The 18,614-nt window shown below is 48.8% G+C and overlaps 2 protein-coding genes across 3 annotated transcripts; one reads left to right on the top strand and one right to left on the bottom strand.

The window, feature by feature from the left end:
* Positions 1 to 1,098: 1,098 nt before the first annotated feature.
* LOC118078627 (HLA class II histocompatibility antigen, DR alpha chain) lies at positions 1,099 to 5,415 on the bottom strand. Of its 2 annotated transcripts, XM_035102548.3 has the most exons (5): positions 5,215 to 5,415; positions 3,687 to 3,944; positions 2,669 to 2,953; positions 2,359 to 2,500; positions 1,099 to 2,184 (listed from the first exon to the last, which is right to left on the bottom strand). In XM_035102548.3, exons 1-5 carry the CDS (start codon positions 5,294 to 5,296, stop codon positions 2,181 to 2,183), a joined length of 771 nt encoding a protein of 256 aa, XP_034958439.3. In that variant the 5' UTR covers positions 5,297 to 5,415; the 3' UTR covers positions 1,099 to 2,180. The 2 variants fall into 2 exon arrangements, with proteins under 2 accessions (XP_034958439.3, XP_088520373.1); XM_088664247.1 differs by lacking the exon at positions 1,099 to 2,184 and having other exon boundaries at positions 2,355 to 2,500.
* Positions 5,416 to 6,309: 894 nt separating this feature from the next.
* LOC118078625 (H-2 class II histocompatibility antigen, E-S beta chain-like) lies at positions 6,310 to 17,339 on the top strand. Its single transcript, XM_088664243.1, has 6 exons — positions 6,310 to 6,469; positions 8,317 to 8,583; positions 13,050 to 13,331; positions 13,476 to 13,586; positions 14,344 to 14,367; positions 14,928 to 17,339. Exons 1-6 carry the CDS (start codon positions 6,364 to 6,366, stop codon positions 14,939 to 14,941), a joined length of 804 nt encoding a protein of 267 aa, XP_088520369.1. The 5' UTR covers positions 6,310 to 6,363; the 3' UTR covers positions 14,942 to 17,339.
* Positions 17,340 to 18,614: the final 1,275 nt, after the last annotated feature.

Here is an 18,614-nt window from a genome sequence, read left to right as displayed (position 1 = left end):
AAATGTTGCAGGGGATGGAATGCTGATTCAAGAGGGTCCCTTTTTTATTTTTATTTCAGGAACCTGATTTCTACTTTCTTCTCCTTATCAGAAGCTGGCTTGGAATCAGAGCCTTGTAGTGTGCGGCTTATTCCTGGCTTGATCGCTCCTCTGAGAACATGCAGAGTGCACTTACACCTAGGACATTAAGGACAGAGACCAGCACAGACCAGCCTTGCTAGTGATGCTGGACTCAGAGTGGATTGGGCAGGAATTGGGGAGGGGGGAGTGCCAATGGGGGTGCTGTTCTCTCAAACAAGGAGGGTCCTTCCTGGGAAAAGGGGGCGGGGGGGGGCTGTAAGGGAGCATGATGGAAACTCCGAGAAGAGGAAGGAGGAGCCTGTTAGTTCACTCCGAGAAGAGGGAGGAGGAGCCTGTTTGTTCACTTTCAGATTGTAACCTGTTCAGCCCCTTTTCATAACCATAGAGTTGCAGAGAATTCCTACTGCTCATTCAAGTCCACCTGAGCTTGCATGTAAAGCTTCAAACGCCCTTTTTTAGGGGTGGGGGGGACTGAGTGTGAGAACTAGAGCGTCTCCTTCCGCTTTGAAGCAAGAGTCAAAATGCAGAGGCTGTCACAAGCTCACAGCTTGCAAACATTTTTGTTGGAACATTAAGAGTCTGCCATTTGCAGTTTTGCATTTAAGCTACAGATTGTTCTCCCTGGCAGAAGACATGCAGGGGGTCTCTGTACATTCTTCCTCTTCCCCCCATCAATCACTCCAGTCTCAGAAAGAGCAAGTGCTTTGCTCTGGTGAGGCTGTTCTGTTTTTCTCCTACGTTCCCACAGAGTGGGGATCCATGGGTCCTGTGGGATAATAGTTTGGTGCTTCACACAACCCACAGCAGGCCCTGAGGATCAGAAGAGCTGGGTTATCAGACTGATAAGGGTCCCTCTGCTCCGGTTCCCTCCCCTGGTCTTCTCTTATCTCCCAGAATTTGGCCCTAAAGACACGAGGGGTCAATGTAGCCGCTCAGATTGAAAAGGTTCACCTTTTCGCTTTGAAATAATAAATATATCCAGAACCTATAGGTGGAGAAAACAGTACTAGAAACAAATCAACAAACTGTAAGATTTATTCGTTGCTTTTGGAAATATGTGAGCTCGTATGAAAAGCAGCAATTGGGCTGCACAGAAGCCATTGGGAAAGTTTTTCAGAAGAAGGAGGGATATTTTCTTCCACGCTGACAGATACAACCCTGCTTTATGTGTACAAGAAAGATGTTTGGGGTCTCTTCGCAACTAAACTTCCCCCAAAAGATGGATGAATCCTTTGGGATTAATGAAACACATGGGGGGGGGGTATTCCTGCATTGCAATGCACAGAATTGCATAAAGCTCTCTCAAAAAATGGAGAGGGAGGTGAATGGTTTTTGGTAAGTGGGGTGGAGATATGAATTAGTATGCCTGACACTCTGCTGGAAGGGAGTCTCCTTGAGCCATGCAGATGCAAGGCGAGGCAAAGCAGGAAAAGCCCCCACAAAAAACTACCCTGACTTAATCACGGAGTTTGTGGGAGGACCTGCAGCCAATCCACAAGCAGAGGTTGGATGCTCCTTTGTCAGAGATGCAGGGGGTTGGGCTCGGCCCACCAGATGTTTTGGGACTACAATTCCCACCATCCCTGACCGCTGGTCCTGTTAGCTAGAGATGATGGGAGTTGTAGGCCAAAAACATCTGGAGGGCCGACTTTGTCTATGCCTGGACTAGATGACCCTTGGGGTCCCTTCCAATTCTACAATTCTATGATTCTATGAAATCCACGATTACTAGACAGTCAGAAGGAAAGGCACCAGGGAATTTCAGAACCTGTAGAGAGGGAACTTAAACTATTGAACCACGGCAAGACATTTAATGTCAGTAAACTGTATACTTTTCTTATTTACTTAAACAGTCTGAGAACAATTGCTTTCTTAGGAGGGAAACATAAAAGGGAGAAAAGTAATGTAAGTCTGCCTAAGAATCTTTGGCTAACAAAATTGTTCTTGAAAGTTAAACATATTATCTAAAAAGCTTCTAAGAATAAGCTGCACAATGAGGTTGCAATTCCTTTCAGCTGATTTATAGCAGAAGAGACTCTTGGCAAATGAGCTGAGCTGAGAGGCTGTAAGGAAGAGGCTGTCACAAAAGGAATCCTCCATTATCTGAAAAGGAAGGAGAAAGGGAGCTTATGAGTTGGGAGTACTGAGGCTGAGCACCATCTGGGCAGGATGAGGCCCACCCCAACCCCTTTGCTGTGGCAAAGCCCCACACCTCCCCGTATGCTTGCATCCCTTACATTTTCTCTGAGCCCATGAAGTGAAACGGGTTCGACTCACATGAGGCCCCTGCGATTGTTCATCCTCATAGCCTTGAAGAAAAGGATGGTGCCAGCGATGATGCCCAGGATGCCAAAGGCCAAGCCCAGGGCACACAGCACGTTCTCCATTGTCTCTGGGATGGGAGAGGGCGCCTTGGAAACTGGGATAGAGAAAGAAAGAGAGGACAGGGCTAAGGAGGGAGTCCTGACACCCACCCCACAGCCCTTAATACACTGTTGTTTAGTCGTTTAGTGAGAACGTGTTTCTTATAAGCCATGAATCTGGGTTCAAGTCCCAGAGAAAAGCCCCAATCCTGCCCGGTGCTTACGCCAGATCTTCTCCATCTTTCCCTCTGGGATGCCCCAGTGCTCCACTTGGCAGACGTAGATGTCTCCCTGCTCAGGGACGAAGGGGAGGTAGGAGAACTTGCGGAAAGTGTTGTCCACGCTGGGGTAGAAGTCTGTCTCCTCCACGCCCTCGGAGACCTCCTCGTTGTTCTTCAGCCAGGTGATGTTCAGCACTGGGGGGGAGAACCTGTCCACAAAGCAGATGAGGACGTTGGGGTCCCCCAGTTCCACAGCATTTTCCGGGTACACAGTGGCCGAAGGAGCAACTGAGGAAGGAGATGGAGAAAGAAATGGGATTAAAGCCCATCTTCAGCAGTCTATAAATGGAAAGCATAGCAATTAGCTGTTAGGCTGATCTCTCCCTTTGTGTCCCCATATTATCAAAGAAAGGGGCTACAGGCTGAAAAGGAAGTTTAAAACATATATTTGCTCACAGTCAAGCATTCATCCTCAGCATCAACAGCATTAAAACAACATAGACAAAATATTTGATTTCACAGCAAAAAACAACTTCAGGCATGTGCCTGAATTTGGAGCAAGTGGGGGCCTCTCTGCTTCCATCATTGGTCAAAGGGAGAGAGAGAAGAAAATACTACTTTATTCTTCCTCCCCAGGCGTGGGGTGGGGGATAACATCACCCAAATTCCTCTCTACCAATTACATTTCAATGGTCTGAGTCCCTCTATCACCAGTACAGCTCTGTGGACTGGACCCCTTCACATGCTAACTAGCAAGAATATGCATTGTTAGATTTGACTGCAAAATCTCCCACACCATGTGCCCTACATTAACTGCTGTGGGTATTTTTGCACCGGGTGTTCAGGTTTGGGAATGCCTCTGAGCATGTACAAAGTGCAATGCTGCCCCTCCCATCAGGTTTTCCTTCCCTGTTAGCCTCCCTCGAGCAGAGTTCCCTCTGGGTAAGCAGAAAGGGGTCCTGAAGGGTCCACCCCCTGCCTGCCCCCCAGCTCTCTTCCCTGCCCCCCTGGCGTGTCCTACCGTTCAGGGCACGGGTGCGGTTGCTTCGCTTCATGAGCACCTCCATGTTGTTCTTCATGACGGCGATGTTGGCCAGGGCGCCCTGCACCTCGAAGCTGGTGAAGCGCTGGAAGTCCGGCAGCCTCCAGACGTTCTGCTTCTTCTCCCAGTCCACGTGCAGGATCTCCTCGTTGTCAAACTCCAGCAGGAACTCCCCGGACTTCTTCTCCGAAGGGAAGCTCTCCTGGAAGAAGTCCAGCTCCACCAGGGTGTCCTCCACTGCAGGGGTGGGAGAGAGAGTGGGAGGCTTTAGGACCCTGCAGGAGGATGAGGGAGAACCTGCCCTATTGCTAGGAATGGGGCCACCACCAGGAAGGCTCTCTAAGGAGGAGGGGCTTGATCTGCCCCCAAACACACACATATGTCAATGTTAGAATCCCCTCATTTCACAGCCATAACAGCCCCAAAAGGTGATCCTGGGGGGCATTTGTGTTTGGGGCGAAAGTAGGAATAATTCTTCCAAGAGACCAATCCATGTCCCCATGTCCCCTAGCTCAGCTTGCAAATTTGTTGTGAATATAACATGGGAGTAGCTCTCTGCTTTGCTCCTTGCCTCAAAGTGAAACCAGTAATACAATAAATGGATTTCCTCTCTCAAGCGTGGATCACCCACAGTCCCCCCTTGAGTTGCCTCATGGCTGCCACGAATTATTAAAGCTTTGGGCATCTTTTTAAAAGAGATAAAACTGTCGGACACACAGACGGAGCCATTGGCCACGCGCCTCTTTCCTTTCCTGCAGCGACTTCCTTGTGGAGTTCACTCAATCAAACTAAATCGCGTCTTCTCGGGAGTAAGTGCCTTTGTCAGGCAAGTGGGGATAGGGGCAGCCGAAGAAAGCAAGTTCTGCTGCCCCGAGGTTTTTAGGGTCCGCCAGAGTTTCTGGCCCCTTTTGTGCCAGGAGAGAGACCGCTCTGTATTCGGGGGCACTGGGATGGGGGGGCGGGGGGCTGGTGCCTTTTGGAGGCGAACACTGGGGGCTTCCAGACCAAACAGGTCTCTGTGGCAGCCGAGCCCACAAAGAGGAATAATAATTTTTGTTTTATTTTCCTTTCCCTCCCTCTAACAGGAAAGGCTATAGGGGCGCAGACTCCGATCTGTTAAGCTAGGGTGGTGGGGTGGGGAATGCTGCTGTTTTCACCCCGTTTACTCCTCTCACTTTTTAAACTAAACCACCTTACTTGAAGGAGCAAATCCTCCTAGCCCGTCACCCTCCCATTTCACACACCTTTTCGTTGGAGGTGGGGAAACATCCACTTTCCTTCCCCCCCCCCAATCCCTCCATATTCCCGGGTGCAGCCTGTGCACCTGTCAGGGGGAGGGGGCTTCTCCTCCCTGTAGCCAAAGAGACCCCTCCAGCTTTCCCCACAAGAAACGCCCAGGGGCGCAATCTTTCTCCCCCCAATCGCCCCAGCTTCTTTGCGGGGAACCCTAGCCCACCTCCCGGGACCCCTCCCCAGGCATCTCCCCCTACCTCCTGAACCCCCTCACCTTTCAGAGCTCCGGCCCTTGGCGGGGCCAGGATGAACATCGCCCAGAGGCAGCAAAGGGCTCTTCCTCCTCTGGGGTCCATCTCTGCAGCTCTTCGTGGGGTGAGGCGGGCGAGGCACTCCGAGGGACGACCACCAAAAGGGGCGATTCAGCCAAAGTCTCCCTTCCCCCTTCCTCCTGGATGCTCGTCCTCCTACAAGTGGCTGTGGGGCGGCGGCGGCCAGGGGGTGACTTTGGCGGAGCAGAAAAGTCCCTGCCAGCTCAGCCAATGAAAAAGCGCCCTGGCGATGACCAGCCTGTCTCCAGGTAAAGCATCCGCAGACGGGAGCCTCAGCCGGAGACTGAGCGTAAACAGCAGCAGGAAAAGGGCAGCTAATTATTTGGGGCTGAGGTGGGGTGGGGTGGGGTGTGGACTGGATCTGCCCCAGAAGGGAGGGTTCTCCTCCAGGCAATGGGCTGCGGGGGCTCCTCTCTGTCTCCCCCCTGTGTCTTCGTGCAGGGGCTCCTCAGACACTAGAACCAGCTTCTTGCAAAGGGGAGCTGGGGGCTAGAGAGGGCTTTTATATTGGGGAGGGGGTCTCCTTATTGGGGGGCTGCCAGGTCTCATCGGGATGCAGGCTGGTGGGCGAAGGGGTGCAGAACCCCTCTCCCTCAGGAGACAGTTATTCCCCCCTTGAAACCGAAGGAGGGGGGGCTCTCTGGTCTGGTTTCCCCTGGAGGGACATGGCCCTTTTGAGCCTGTGATGACACGCACGAAACTTCCTTACTCTTTCCGGATACATGAAGGAACGAAAGTTTGGTAGTTTAAAAAGCCTGCCAGAGAAAACTTTTGGATGGAACTGACAGTTCTTGTGAAGCTTTATAGCTGAGGGGGGATTTATTCACATGCGACGCAACTATGGAGACATCAGAAGAAGCTGAAAAGGCAAAGAGGAACTTGCAGATCTACCGAGAGCAGAGAGAGACCTTAGTAATGCTCTTTCCAGGAGTTCCCTGCCTGGCGACCGATGACGCTGCCTCGGCTCGGAGGCGGATTGGACGCTCGCGAGGCGGGGAGGTAGAGTGGGCGGGGCTTGGGCAGGAGTTTTCCAGGGGCTGAGCGGAGAAAGTCCCATTTCGGAGTCTTTAGGGGGCGAAGAAGAGAGAAGGATGGGGGGCCCCGGCGCTGCGCCTTTGGCCTTTGGGGGGCTCCTGCTGGGGATGGGGGTGCTGGTGGTCTCCGCTTCGGAGGGGCTGGGCGTGGAGGAGCCTCCAGGTGAGCAAAGATTCTGCAATGGGGGGAGAAGGAAGAGGAGACTCCGCTTAGCGGGACCCCCATCAGTGGGGCTCCTTTGGTGATCCCTCCTAGATGGTCTTCCATGATGTTAATAGTCAGTCGGTAAGTGACTGTGGAGGCCAATTCTGGATCCACGCGTCCTCCTCCCACAGTGGGGACATAGGTTTCTGGGTCGGAGTTGATCACGGTGAGAGTTTGCCAAGTGTGCCTTCCCCTGGGCGCATTTCTCCCTTTCGTCCTGAGTTTGAGCGTCTTCAAAGTCCATGAAACCTTTGGTCAAGGCTCTTCTCTAACTGGAGCGCTCGCAGGCCAGTGTTTCCCAGTTGCCGGTGTTTAAACTACATTTTAAAAGATTTTCCTTGGGAGGGTCTTTAAATCTCTTTTGTTGACCACCATCGTTGCGCTTTCCATTTTAAAGTTCAGAATAGAGTAGTTGCTTTGGAAGGCGATAATCAGGCATCCAAAAAAACATGGTTTAGTTCAGCGAAGTTGATGTTGAAGAATCATTGCTTCCTTCCACACTGGTGATCTTTGCTTCTTCCAGGACACTGGGGGCAAAGGGGGAGGAGGGAACGGGAAACACCCTCCCCACTGAAAAAGAGCAGCTCAGGCTTCTTGGATTGGGAAGGAGAGAGCATTTATTTATTTATTGCAATTAATAATATCCCACCTTTCAGGATTAAATCCGACCCCAGCAGCTTACAAATAACATTCAATTGAATTTTAATAAAACCACAATATTCACACATTAAATAGTCTTTCTGCAGGACAGCTGGTGGCAGGCAGCCGGTATGGGGATTTTTTATTTTTATTTTTTGCGGGGCATGTGGGGAGCAACTGAATCTGGCCCTGAGTGCTTCTTCACCTGTTTCTCAAAATCATCCTCATCATTATTAGCTCATTTATCTCCCATCATTCCCAAGAGATCTCATAACAAATCATTAACTCTATAAATGACTCCACATAACGCATAAATATACCTTTCACCTGCTCTTTCTCAATAGTAAGAAACCCATGCATGGGCGTAGCCAGGATTTTTGTTTTTTTGGGTGGGGGGGGGGCTAGGCCTTTTGTTAGGAGGGGAAGAACCTCAGTTTGCTATGTATTTTTTATGATTTTCATTTGGGGGGGGCAAAGGCTTTGGGGAACCTGAACTTCTCTCCCCTTCGCGGCAGGTCCCCTCTCCTAGTCCCCACCCCCGCCCACTCTGCCTTGTGGTCCTCTGGGGGCTGAAATGGGCTCCTGCGTAGACAGGCGTCGCTTCCTGCGCTTTGACAGGGAAAGCGAAAGTGAAACCGGGTCTCCTGCAAAGGAGGGGGGGGGTGTCTTCAAAGTTGAGACGGGTCTCCCACCCTCCTTGGTATCTCGCCCTCTTCCTGGTTTCTCTCCCACCCCCAAGATTTCCTCCTCCAGCCGCAGGGGAGGGAGGTTTACGTTTTTTGAAAACTGGAGATAAGCATGGGTATATAGCCAAGCCATCGAGGGCAGGGAGCCCCTCGTAAATAAATAAATTAAATTAAGCAGAGAGCTCGGTTCTCGCCCCCCCCGGCTCCACGGGCTCCACGGCCTTGGAGGTTGTGGCTCCCTCTCCACACCGGCCTTTCGCTGCCGCTCTCTCGCTTTCCTTTGGGAGGAGGTGAAAGGTGGGGGGTCTCCCTGCTCAGCCTCCCCCCTCGCCTGTCATGGGATCACGTGACACGAAAGAGATAATGGGAGAGAGAGAGACCATTTCTCCAACTCTCCGCTATCGTGGGAGCTGCGCCCTTAAGGGAACCGGAAAGATGAATCCTCCATCCTCCCCCTTTTCATCCTCTCTCCCCCCGCAGAGCATTTCCTGTTCCAGTCGAAGTCCGAGTGCCACTTCTCCAACGGGACGCAGCGGATCCGCTACCTAGACAGGAACTTCTTAGACCGGCAGGAGCTCATGTACTTCGACAGCGACCGAGGGAAGTTCGTGGTGGTGGCTGAACTGGCGGAGCCCGACGCCGAGAGAGCGAACAAGGACAAGGACCTCCTGCGGAATTACATGGCCAACGTGGATGTCTGCCGGCACAACTACGGGATCTACGAGCCCTTCTCCCAGGCCCGTCGCGGTGAGTCGGAAGAGCCCAAAATAGGGGGCGTGGGGTGGACCCAGGACATTCTCCCCTCCCAGCTCTTGTCGCTGCTGCCCCTCCCTGGTCCCCTCCCCTCCCCTCCTGCTTTTCAGAGAGGAAGAGGCAGATACTGGGGGGGGGGAGGGAGGAGGAGTTTCTGTGGTCACTGGAAGCATCATAAACTATTTCGTGTATTTTTAAAAAAATTTATTTATTTATTTCAGACTTAACAAATCAACAAAAAGTACAAAAGAAAATACAGAAAAAATACAGTGAAATTATAAACAAAAAAGAAAAGAAAAATCCAAAACAAAATATTTTCTAATTTCATCCTTTCTCCAATTCCCTCCCCTCCCCCCTTCAGCTTCCCCCCACGCTTTCCCTATTTCTGTTACAACTATAATTACCATTTGTGCATTTGTTTTCTATACAATTGTATATTAATACTCTAGAGCTAATTTTTTATTTTCCTTCATATCTCCTACTCTATGCATGTTAGCATGTCATCTTTCGAACAATGCTTTTTCATATAATCTTCATAGCTTTTCCACTCATTTTTTAATTTTTGTTTTGTCTGGTTCCTTACTGCTGCTGTTAGTCTTGCCATTAACAAATATTCACTTAACTTACAGATCCGTTCTTCTTTTGATGGTACTTTTGCTGTTGTCCAATTAGTTGCAATTACTATCCTTGCTGCTGTGCTGGCATATAGGAATACTTTTTTATTTGCTGTTGGTATTTCTTCATTTAGCAAGCCTAATAAATACATATCTGCTTTTTGTGATTGATTTTTTCATCATTTTTTTTATTTCCCCATGTACAATAGTCCAGAATTTTGAGATCTCCTCGCACGTCCACCATATGTGTAAAAATGTTCCTGGTGCTTTATTACACCTCCAGCAAAGATTTGTTTTTAATTTATAGATCTTAGCCAATTTCACAGGTGTTAAGTACCATCTATAGTACATTTTTAAATAATTTTCTTTTATATTATTAGAGGCTGTGAATTTTATATCTTGTCCCCACAATTTATCCCATTGTTCGATGTAAATTGTATGGCCGATATCCTTTGACCATTTCAGCATCACCTCCTTTGTTCCTTCTTCCAATAAATCCCAATTCAATAACAGGCTACAGTATATTTTTAGATAATAATTTCTTTTTATTTTGTATCACCTCTATTTCAAATTTGGAATTTTCTTTGGAGAATCCTTTCTTTTTATCTGCATGAAAAAACTATTTCGTGTATTGCAATGTGGAGGGTTTATTTATTTATTTATTATATTAATTAATTAAATCTGTATCCTGCCTTGTACCTGTAGGTCTTAGGGCAGCTTGCAACACAACAAAGCAGTATTTACTTCATTTCCTGCCTGTGCATTCCCACCATTCCCCCCCCCCCGGAGCTCGAGATGGTGTTCTGCCTATTGTTCTCCCTCTCCTCATTCCATCCCCACAACAACCCTGTGAGGGAGGCCAGGCTGAGGGGCAGGGACACCCAGTGAGCCTCAAGGCCCAGGGGGATTTGAACCCGGGACACAGTCCAACACTGGACTACATTAGAGTGGGGGGCTACAAGGGGGAATAGGCAACCTATCATGGGGAGGAGAGAGAGAACATTTCAAGCAGAAACCCTGAACATTTCTAAAGTACAAAATGATGTTATTAGGGCATTGTGTTTAGTCGTTTAGTCATGTCTGACTCTTCGTGACCCCTTGGACCATAGCACGCCAGGCACTCCTGTCTTGCACTGCCTGCCGCAGTTTGGTCAAACTCATGTTCGTAGCTTCGAGAACACTGTCCAACCATCTCATCCTCTGTCGTCCCCTTCTCCTAGTGCCCTCCATCTTTCCCAACATCAGGGTCTTTCCCAAGGATTCTTCTCTTCTCATGAAGAGTATTGAGTATTAGGGCATTACTCAATTATTAATTGTGTCACCTTAGCATGATTTTTGCACACCTGACATGGAATCAGGTAGGGCTATGTCCACTTTTCCATTGGGGGTGATAGAAATTAACCCCACAATCTCAAAATCACATATATTCACTCATAACTATTTTCAGCTATCAGGTTCCCATCTAGCTCTCTTCCCCCCCCCCCCCCCCGTTCTCACTTGGGCGGGGTGTGTGTGTTTGTGGATTTGCATAACATATGCTGTATATCACACACAAATTGATGTGCTGTTTTCCAGCTGGAGTTAAGGGCCCAAAAATAAATTCATGGTCTCTCTCTCTCTCCCTCGCAGAAGCACGTTCACACAGACATAAATGTGTGATAGGTGAATCTTTCCCAATAATTGCATTTCCACAGGAGAAAAGGGCTTCACCTTTTGAATTTCTACCTGCTGCTCAGCTCTAAAAGGCACAAGAACCTCAGCTGTCTTTGTGCAACTCCCATCATCCCTAGCGAGCAGGACCAGTGGTCAGGGAGGATGGGAACTGTAGTCCAAAAAGGGTTGGCAACCCAAGTTTGGGAAACACTGAGCAGACCATTGTACTGTAAGTTAAGAATACTGTGCAGTGAATTCTGAATAGCATCCTGTTTGCTAGGAAAATAGGAAGGACAAACTCCTGAGATTCCCAGGACTAGGAAATGAGACAGTAGGATGGAAAGTGTCCCAGGAAGGGAGGGGCATCCCAAGGACCCCCAGGGAGTAGCAGTGCCCTGTGTGTGGAATGTCCAGCCTGACCACTGGGGAAACTGGGCTGACTTTGGGAAGAAAAGAAAGATGCTGGAGAAGAGCTAGAAGAGCTAGTCTCTCCAAATAGTAATATTGTCTGTCTGTGTATCTGGCTTTCATTCAATTTTAAGTAGATCTCCTCGGAGAGTCATAGATCATTTGGGGAACTTGAAGAAATATCATGAAAATATGTAAAATAATAAATAAATGACTATATGTAAAATAACAAAAAATAGTAAATACGGTAAATAATGGAAACTGTGATAATGATCAGGCACATACCAGAGAGTAAGTCCTATTGAACTCAGTGGTATTTGTTGTTGTTGTTGTTTAGTCGTTTAGTCGTGTCCGACTCTTCATGACCCCATGGACCATAGCACGCCAGGCACTCCTGTCTTGCACTGCCTCCCGCAGTTTGGTCAAACTCATGTTCGTAGCTTCGAGAACACTGTCCAACCATCTTGTCCTCTGTCGTCCCCTTCTCCTTGTGCCCTCCATCTTTCCCAGCATCAAGGTCTTTTCCAAGGATTCTTCTCTTCTCATGAGGTGGCCAAAGTATTGGAGCCTCAGCTTCACGATCTGTCCTTCCAGGGAGCACTCAGGGCTGATTTCCTTCATAATGGATAGGTTTGATCTTCTAGCAGTCCATGGAACTCTCAAGAGTCTCCTCCAGCACCATAATTCAAAAGCATCAATTCTTCGGCGATCAGCCTTCTTTATGGTCCAGCTCTCACTTTCATACATCACTACTGGGAAAACCAGTGGTATTTACCTCTGAGTAAAATTGCTTAAGAGCACAGAATCTTTAAACAGTTACCTGGGAGTATGTTCCATTGAATTCAGTGGGACTTCAAGTTCTGAGTAGTAAAAGCTTGCAGTTTAAGGCTCTAAAGAATAAAATAAAAGAATAAATACTCCACAAGAATTCTTCAAAAATTGCTGGCTGCTGAACCATTGCAAATACAGTAAAGAATTTAAAGTGGATTGGCTACATTTTCCTTCCAAATTTCAGGAAGGGATAAATACAGAGAGCTTTGTATCACATTTCATTCATTGCAGGCATTTTATTTTCAGTATAAAGAAGACTCTGTTTTTCTAGCAGTGCCCTCTCTATGTATTCACATGGTGTAAACATGTATCTTGTCCTTTGATGCAAACACACAGAGAGAGAATGAACACACAAGCAAGCAAGACTCTAAAGTGCTTCTGTTCCCAAAAAGGGCAGGAGGGGGTATTCTGATCTCTTCACCACTTTTATTTATTTATTTTTCAAATTATTCATTTTATAAGAATAAGAAAAATAAAAATACAAAAGATTAAAAAACAAAAAAGAACATACAAAAAGACAAAAACTGCAAAGATAATAAACAACAATAACAACAGTATTTCTTGTTACTTAACATTGTAGACTTCCTCGATTTTCCCCTCACTGGGTACATTTTTAATCCATCCTTAGCAATTTTAAATGTCAAGGATCAAAAACAGACAGGGGGAAAGGGGAACTAGGATCTTTTTGCAAATTAGCATCATTATAGTGCTTTTAAATTCTGGAGCCACCAGGAGGGGCTGTGGTTGGAGGAAGTCTCCCCCCCTGCAAACTGAGAGCCTCAGTTGGAGTGGTTGAGACCCTGGCTAGCCCCCCCCCCCAACTACGGCCCTGGAGTATCCACCGGGATGGTGGGAGAGGGTCCCTCATTCCCCTCCCTCCCTTGAAGCCTCTAGGTCCCTCCCTGCCTAAATCTCTGACCTTCCTTCCCAATCTTCCTTGCCTCCCTCCCACAGTCCAGCCCAAGGTGAAGATCACCCCCACAAACAACGAGGAATCTTCACCCCACAACACTTTGCTGATTTGCAAGGTGAACCGCTTCTTCCCTGCGAAGATTGAGATCAAGTGGTTCAGGAACGGGAAGGAGGAACCCAAAGTGTGGACCACAGGCCTTACCCGGAATGGGGACTGGACCTTCAATTTTGATTTGGAGCTGGAGACAACGCCGGAACGTGGAGACGTCTACACCTGCCAGGTGGAGCACGCCAGCTTCGAAGGCCCTGTCACGGTGCAATGGGGTAGGACGCCTTCCCAGCCCTGACCCTCCTTCCTCATCTCCTGTCCAAGGGAGGGGGGCGGAGACATTCCTGGGGGTCTAGATGGGTCAAAGTGGCTCCCCCTCAGGCCTGCCTTTCCTCACTCACGGCCTTTTCTTCCTTCAGAGCCACAGTCGGACTCTGCCAGGAGCAAGATGTGGACGGGGATTGTGGGGATTGTGCTGGGGCTGGTATTTGGGGCCACGGGACTCGCCCTTTACCTGAAGAACAAGAAAGGTGAGGGTGGGGTGCCAGGGGGAGAGGGAGGGTGGGGTGTGGGGGCTGGATTGGGCCCCAGGCTCCCCTCCTCTTCTTAGGCAGAGGCTCTGGAGAGAGTTATTTTCCTTCTCCACTCCTAGGAGGTCCCTCTTGGTGTCTCAAATGGAGCCTCAGCTAGTATGGAGATGGGCTGAGGTTTAATTCTGAAGATTCAGGCCTAAACCTCCTATCCAACATTCGAGGGAGAAATTCAAAAACATCTCTGGCTCTGAAGCCTTTGAGCAGAGTAAGGACACATATGTCTTGCAGCTTCCTGGTCCCAGCAGTAAGTCAAAGGCTCTCTCTCCATGCTGAGCGAAGGGCCTTTGAGACACTTGCAGTCAGGAGGTGGAATTCATCTCCTTTGGGTCTTTTCGCTGTTTTTGTGTCTGAAATAAATTCCAGAATAAAACAACTGGGCAATGCAGAGCCCCAAAAGAGGCAGCCTAAGGAATAGGGGAGGGTTTGTGGGGTGGGGGGCATTGGGTAATGGGAAAGAGATTAGTTGGCAAGGTGTTCCCCAGGTCCTTTCTGTATTGGGAAGGAAATATTTATTTCATACAAAGACTCTTCTTTCACCCCTCATACTCCATAGGACACAATGAGAAAGAAAAAGTTCCTAGTTGTGTGATGTGTTATCTTTATCTTGGGGGGTGGCATGATCCTAGAGAAGCTATTTCAGAGGATACCTGGTGCTGAATGAAACTTTTTATTCCTTTTTCTCTCTCTCTCCCAGGGCAAGCTGTTCCTCAGCCTGCAGGTAACCTTCCTCTCTGCTATTCCATCCTCCTCCTCCTCCTCCCCCAACCCCCTTCTCCTGACTCCTTGGGATGCCCCCGCCATGGCTTGCTTTTCTGCCCCAGACCCTTTAGAACAGAGGGGGGGGGGCTTTCTAGGGATCAATCCATCCCCTGAGGCCCACACTCCAATATCAAGTCTGGAAAGTGGGTCTCCAGGGGAATTTCCCACCTGGGAGACAGCCAAGCAGGGCTGACAGTGAGGAGAGCAGGGCTGGCGTTTGGCCTGGGGGCCACATTTGGTCCAGGGTCTGTGGTTCCCCCTTTCTGATCTAGACAGATCTCCTTGGTCTCTTCTGAACCTCCTCTTCTTCTCCCCTGCAAAAGCCAGCCAAGTCTCCCTCCCGCTGCCTCCTTCCTTCCTCAGAGCCTCCCCTGCTAGTCCCTTAACTGGCAGTGATGGGAATTGTAGTTCACAATCTCCGATGGTCCCTCCATGGAGTGTCCCCTGAATCTTGCCAGGGATGCTTCTCCCCCTTTCTCCCCACAGTGATGGGCTTGTCTCTCTCTCCTCTGCCTGCAGGACTCATCAGTTAGACTTTGCTGCTCCATCAGGATCCTGGGATGTGGAGAAGCTCTGTTCTTCCTGCCAGTTGCCCTCTGTCCATGCTCAGAGGGTGGAAACCTTCTTGGAAGGTGGATGGAAGGAGTCACAGATCAAGGACAACAGTGTGCCCCACCGCCACCTCCATTCCTTTCTTGCTTGCTTGTCATTACTTTTTTGGGGGGAAGTTTTTTTTTTGGTGTTTCCCTCTCTGCATGTTGACTCCAAGTTATCACAACCTGATTTTGCTTCTTTGCACTTCTCTGCTAGAGAATTTGTGTTCTGAATGTCCCTAGAGGAGCCTGAGCTGCCCTAAAAACAACCATGAATCTCATCAGACTGCAAGGACTGGTCCTTCAAGCCCTGATAGGGAGCCTGAGAGGTGGATTGGGGAGGGGTCCCATGTGGCCTCCCAAACCTCTCCATGTGGCCCCTGGGACTCTCCACAGCTTTGTGTTGCCCCTTTCTTCAGAGTCTTTGGGAGGGTGAGCTTGTGCTTAGACTAGTCTCCTGTGAAAACTTCACACTGGCATTTGATGCTCTGCTCCTGCCCACCAATGGCATGTGACCCCCAGAAGGTTCCCCAGAAGAGAACATGGCCCTTGGGCTGGAGAAGGGTCCCCACACCCAATTCCTTTGTTGCTCTTCTTGCTGTGATGGCACCCCCCCCCAGCTGCCCCCTGGATGAGCTGCCCCTCCCCTGGGAACACAGGGTCACTGGAAGCTACCTTAGACCGAGTCCATCTGGCTCAGCCGCATTTCCACTATGTCTGCTCCCATATGCCCACACTGACTGGCAGTGGCTCAATTGATGTTTCAGAGGGTGAGTCTTTCTAGCCCTTCCTGAAGGTCCCGGGGACTGAACCTTCTGCACTCTAAGCAGCTGCCCTTCCGTGTGCGATACTTAAAGTGCAGTCAAACCAGTAATGCATGCTTTCCTGGAAAGGCACATGATAGGATTTGGAGTTCACAGAATTTTCCCGTAAGTTTTCCTCCTTGTAAACTTTGACTCGCTTTCAGTAAGCCCTGTCTTGGAAGGACCTGCCTTCTGGAGAAAATAGGAGTCAAAAGACCCATCTCCCCTTGTGGCAAATTAGACTCAACAACTTCCTCGTGATCCAAGTGCGAATTACCCAACGATATTGATACACTCCACCCCAGTCTTCGAGTGGTGTGAGGTTCCAGGGGTCCAGGAAATGAGGCACAGCAAGAACTGTGGTGTCTTTAGTTCATATGGCTTATTGACACACACATATATACATCCTAAGCCTATGATGGAGGGGCTCACAGCATCAAAACCCCAAGAGGTCCCTTCTTCTCCCACAGCCAAAGCAGCCTTGGATTCAAACAGACCCCAGCCTATGGCTCCAAGTCTCTCCCTCCAGCCAGCTGCTTACAGACTGAAACTCCTATTACGAAATAATATTGGGGAACACTGGGTATTAAGAGTGCTAACATAAATCATATACCCCAGTTTCTCAGTGGCCCTTCAAAGTACGCTTATAGAAAAACAAAATACGCAAACAGAAGTTGACTTGGCTAAAATACACCACCAAGAGTTTAAAGACTTTTCCCAACCTAGCATGAAACCCCTGACTAAAAGTATACCGTTTAAAGTATACAGAAGAAAAACAAAAGGTTGGCTTTCTCTAACAGAAAAACAAACTGACTCAGAAGAGACTTTAAATTAAAGATAAACACTCTCTCTCCCAGCAACTTTACGTACCCACATCCCAAACCTCCCACACAACTACCACACAAAATGCTTTCCAACAGAACCTTATATACATGGAGTAGAGCCCACGCCTCTGAGCAATTAAATAGAAATTGCCGGCACCTGTTTCTCTTAAACAAACAGTATTGACATTAGACCAGCTCAAAAGCAACTTTGAGTATTCAAGAAACCCAACCCCCCCCCCCCTGAATCAGGCCACATCAACTGAAATTCCCAAAGCTCAAAACACTCTTGTCTCTGCTCACTGATTTGGACCTCAGGGTGGGGCTCCACCCACTTTCTTTATGGCTCATTCTTAGCAGCCATTATCAGTATTCCAGCTTTTGTGTCCCTTCTGGATCTGGAGATTCAGAGACCCTGATTCAACCAATTACTGGTTTCAGGAATTTAGGGGTGCCACCCCCACCCCCAAATATAACAATAAATTAAATGTACACATGCCTATTATTCCTCCTCAATCTCTCCCCCTGCCCGCAACATGAGTCCAATTTCCAGGGACAGCGCCTCTCCCACTTTTGCCCTGAAGCCTTTATCTCCACAGAGCCGGTGGATTCTTAATTGCTCTATAAAGATTTAGCTATTTTGTGTTGATAACGATTTCAAGCCTTGGGATGATTTGCTCTGAGCTTCACCAATAAAGATTGTCCTCAACCCCCCTCTGTTGTCTTTGAACTGTCAATATTCACAGAGTGCCTCACTTGTCCATCCTGGAAGAGAAAAATCTGCCCATTTCCACAAAACTTCACCTGTGAAAAGGTGGTTTTTACACCTTTAGTTATTTATTTATTTAAACTCTCTTTGTTAGCGGTACAGGATCTAGGGGTCTTGGTGAACCACATGCTTAACATGAGTCCACAGTGTCATGCAGCAGCAGCAAAAAAAGCTGATGCTCTTCTAGGCTGGATCAACAAAAGTCTAGTGTCCAGATCAAGGGAAGTAATAGTCCCGCTCTATTCTTCCTTGGTCAGACCACACCTGGAATACTGTGTCCAATTCTGGGCACCACAATTTAAGATGTTGACAAGCTGGAACATGTGCGCAGAGGAGGGTGACCAAGATGCTCAAGGATCTGGAAATTAAGCCTTATGAGAATTGGTTGAAGAAGCTGGGTATGTTTAGCTTGGGAAAGAGGAGACTGAGAGGAGATATGAGAGCCATCTTCAAATATCTGAAGGACTGTCACATGGAGGAGGGAGCATGCTAGTTTTCTCCTGCTCTGAACCAACGGCTTCAAGTTGCATTGGTTCAGAGCAAAACAAAAAAACTCTGACAGTAAGAACTTTTAAGAAATTCTGCTTGCCATGGGGGTGGTAGTTTGAGGACCTCTGAGGGGCCTTAGAGTCCTCCTGTTCCCACCCACTCAGAGTGCCCCCCCGACTGCTCTGATTTTAGTAAAGCGTGTTTTCTACCTTTGGAAGCCTGGTGCCACCTTTGCACGAGAGATAAGTGTACGATTTCTCTGATGGGAGATGAAATGATTTAGGATGCTAAACTGTGTAGGCAATATCAGGTGCAGAATGCAGACCCTTACAGTAACTGTGGCCCAGGGAGGGTTAGTTTTTTCTCCCTCCTCTCAGCAGGGAGGGGCTGCACAGGGCCCCAGGGCAGATGTTGGTGGCCAAAGCTCCCCAGTGAAAACTGTCCTCACCAGAGTCAGATTTAGGGGACCACAACTGCTTTGGTTGCACTGGGCGCGGAGCCTTGGTGGGCACTGCCTGGGATGCCACCACTATGATTTACAGTGGAGCATGAGAGGCGGTGGCAGGGAGTGAACAGAATTTTGGCATAGCTGAAACGGAGACCCCAAGATCCGCCACTGTCCTCACCCTCTGACACCCGGGGCTGCAGCTCTCCCTCCTGACTTTCTCAAGGGCTGCTGGCATGGTTGATTCTGGAGGCTTGAGAGTGGCTTCCTGCCCTGCCTTCAGGGC

The sequence above is a fragment of the Zootoca vivipara genome, chromosome 2 (genome assembly GCF_965207765.1).
Source record: "Zootoca vivipara chromosome 2, rZooViv2.hap1.1, whole genome shotgun sequence".
NCBI lineage: Eukaryota > Metazoa > Chordata > Lepidosauria > Squamata > Lacertidae > Zootoca > Zootoca vivipara.
The sequence above is the reverse complement of the archived record's forward strand: the minus strand, read 5'-3'. Positions and strand labels throughout refer to the sequence as shown.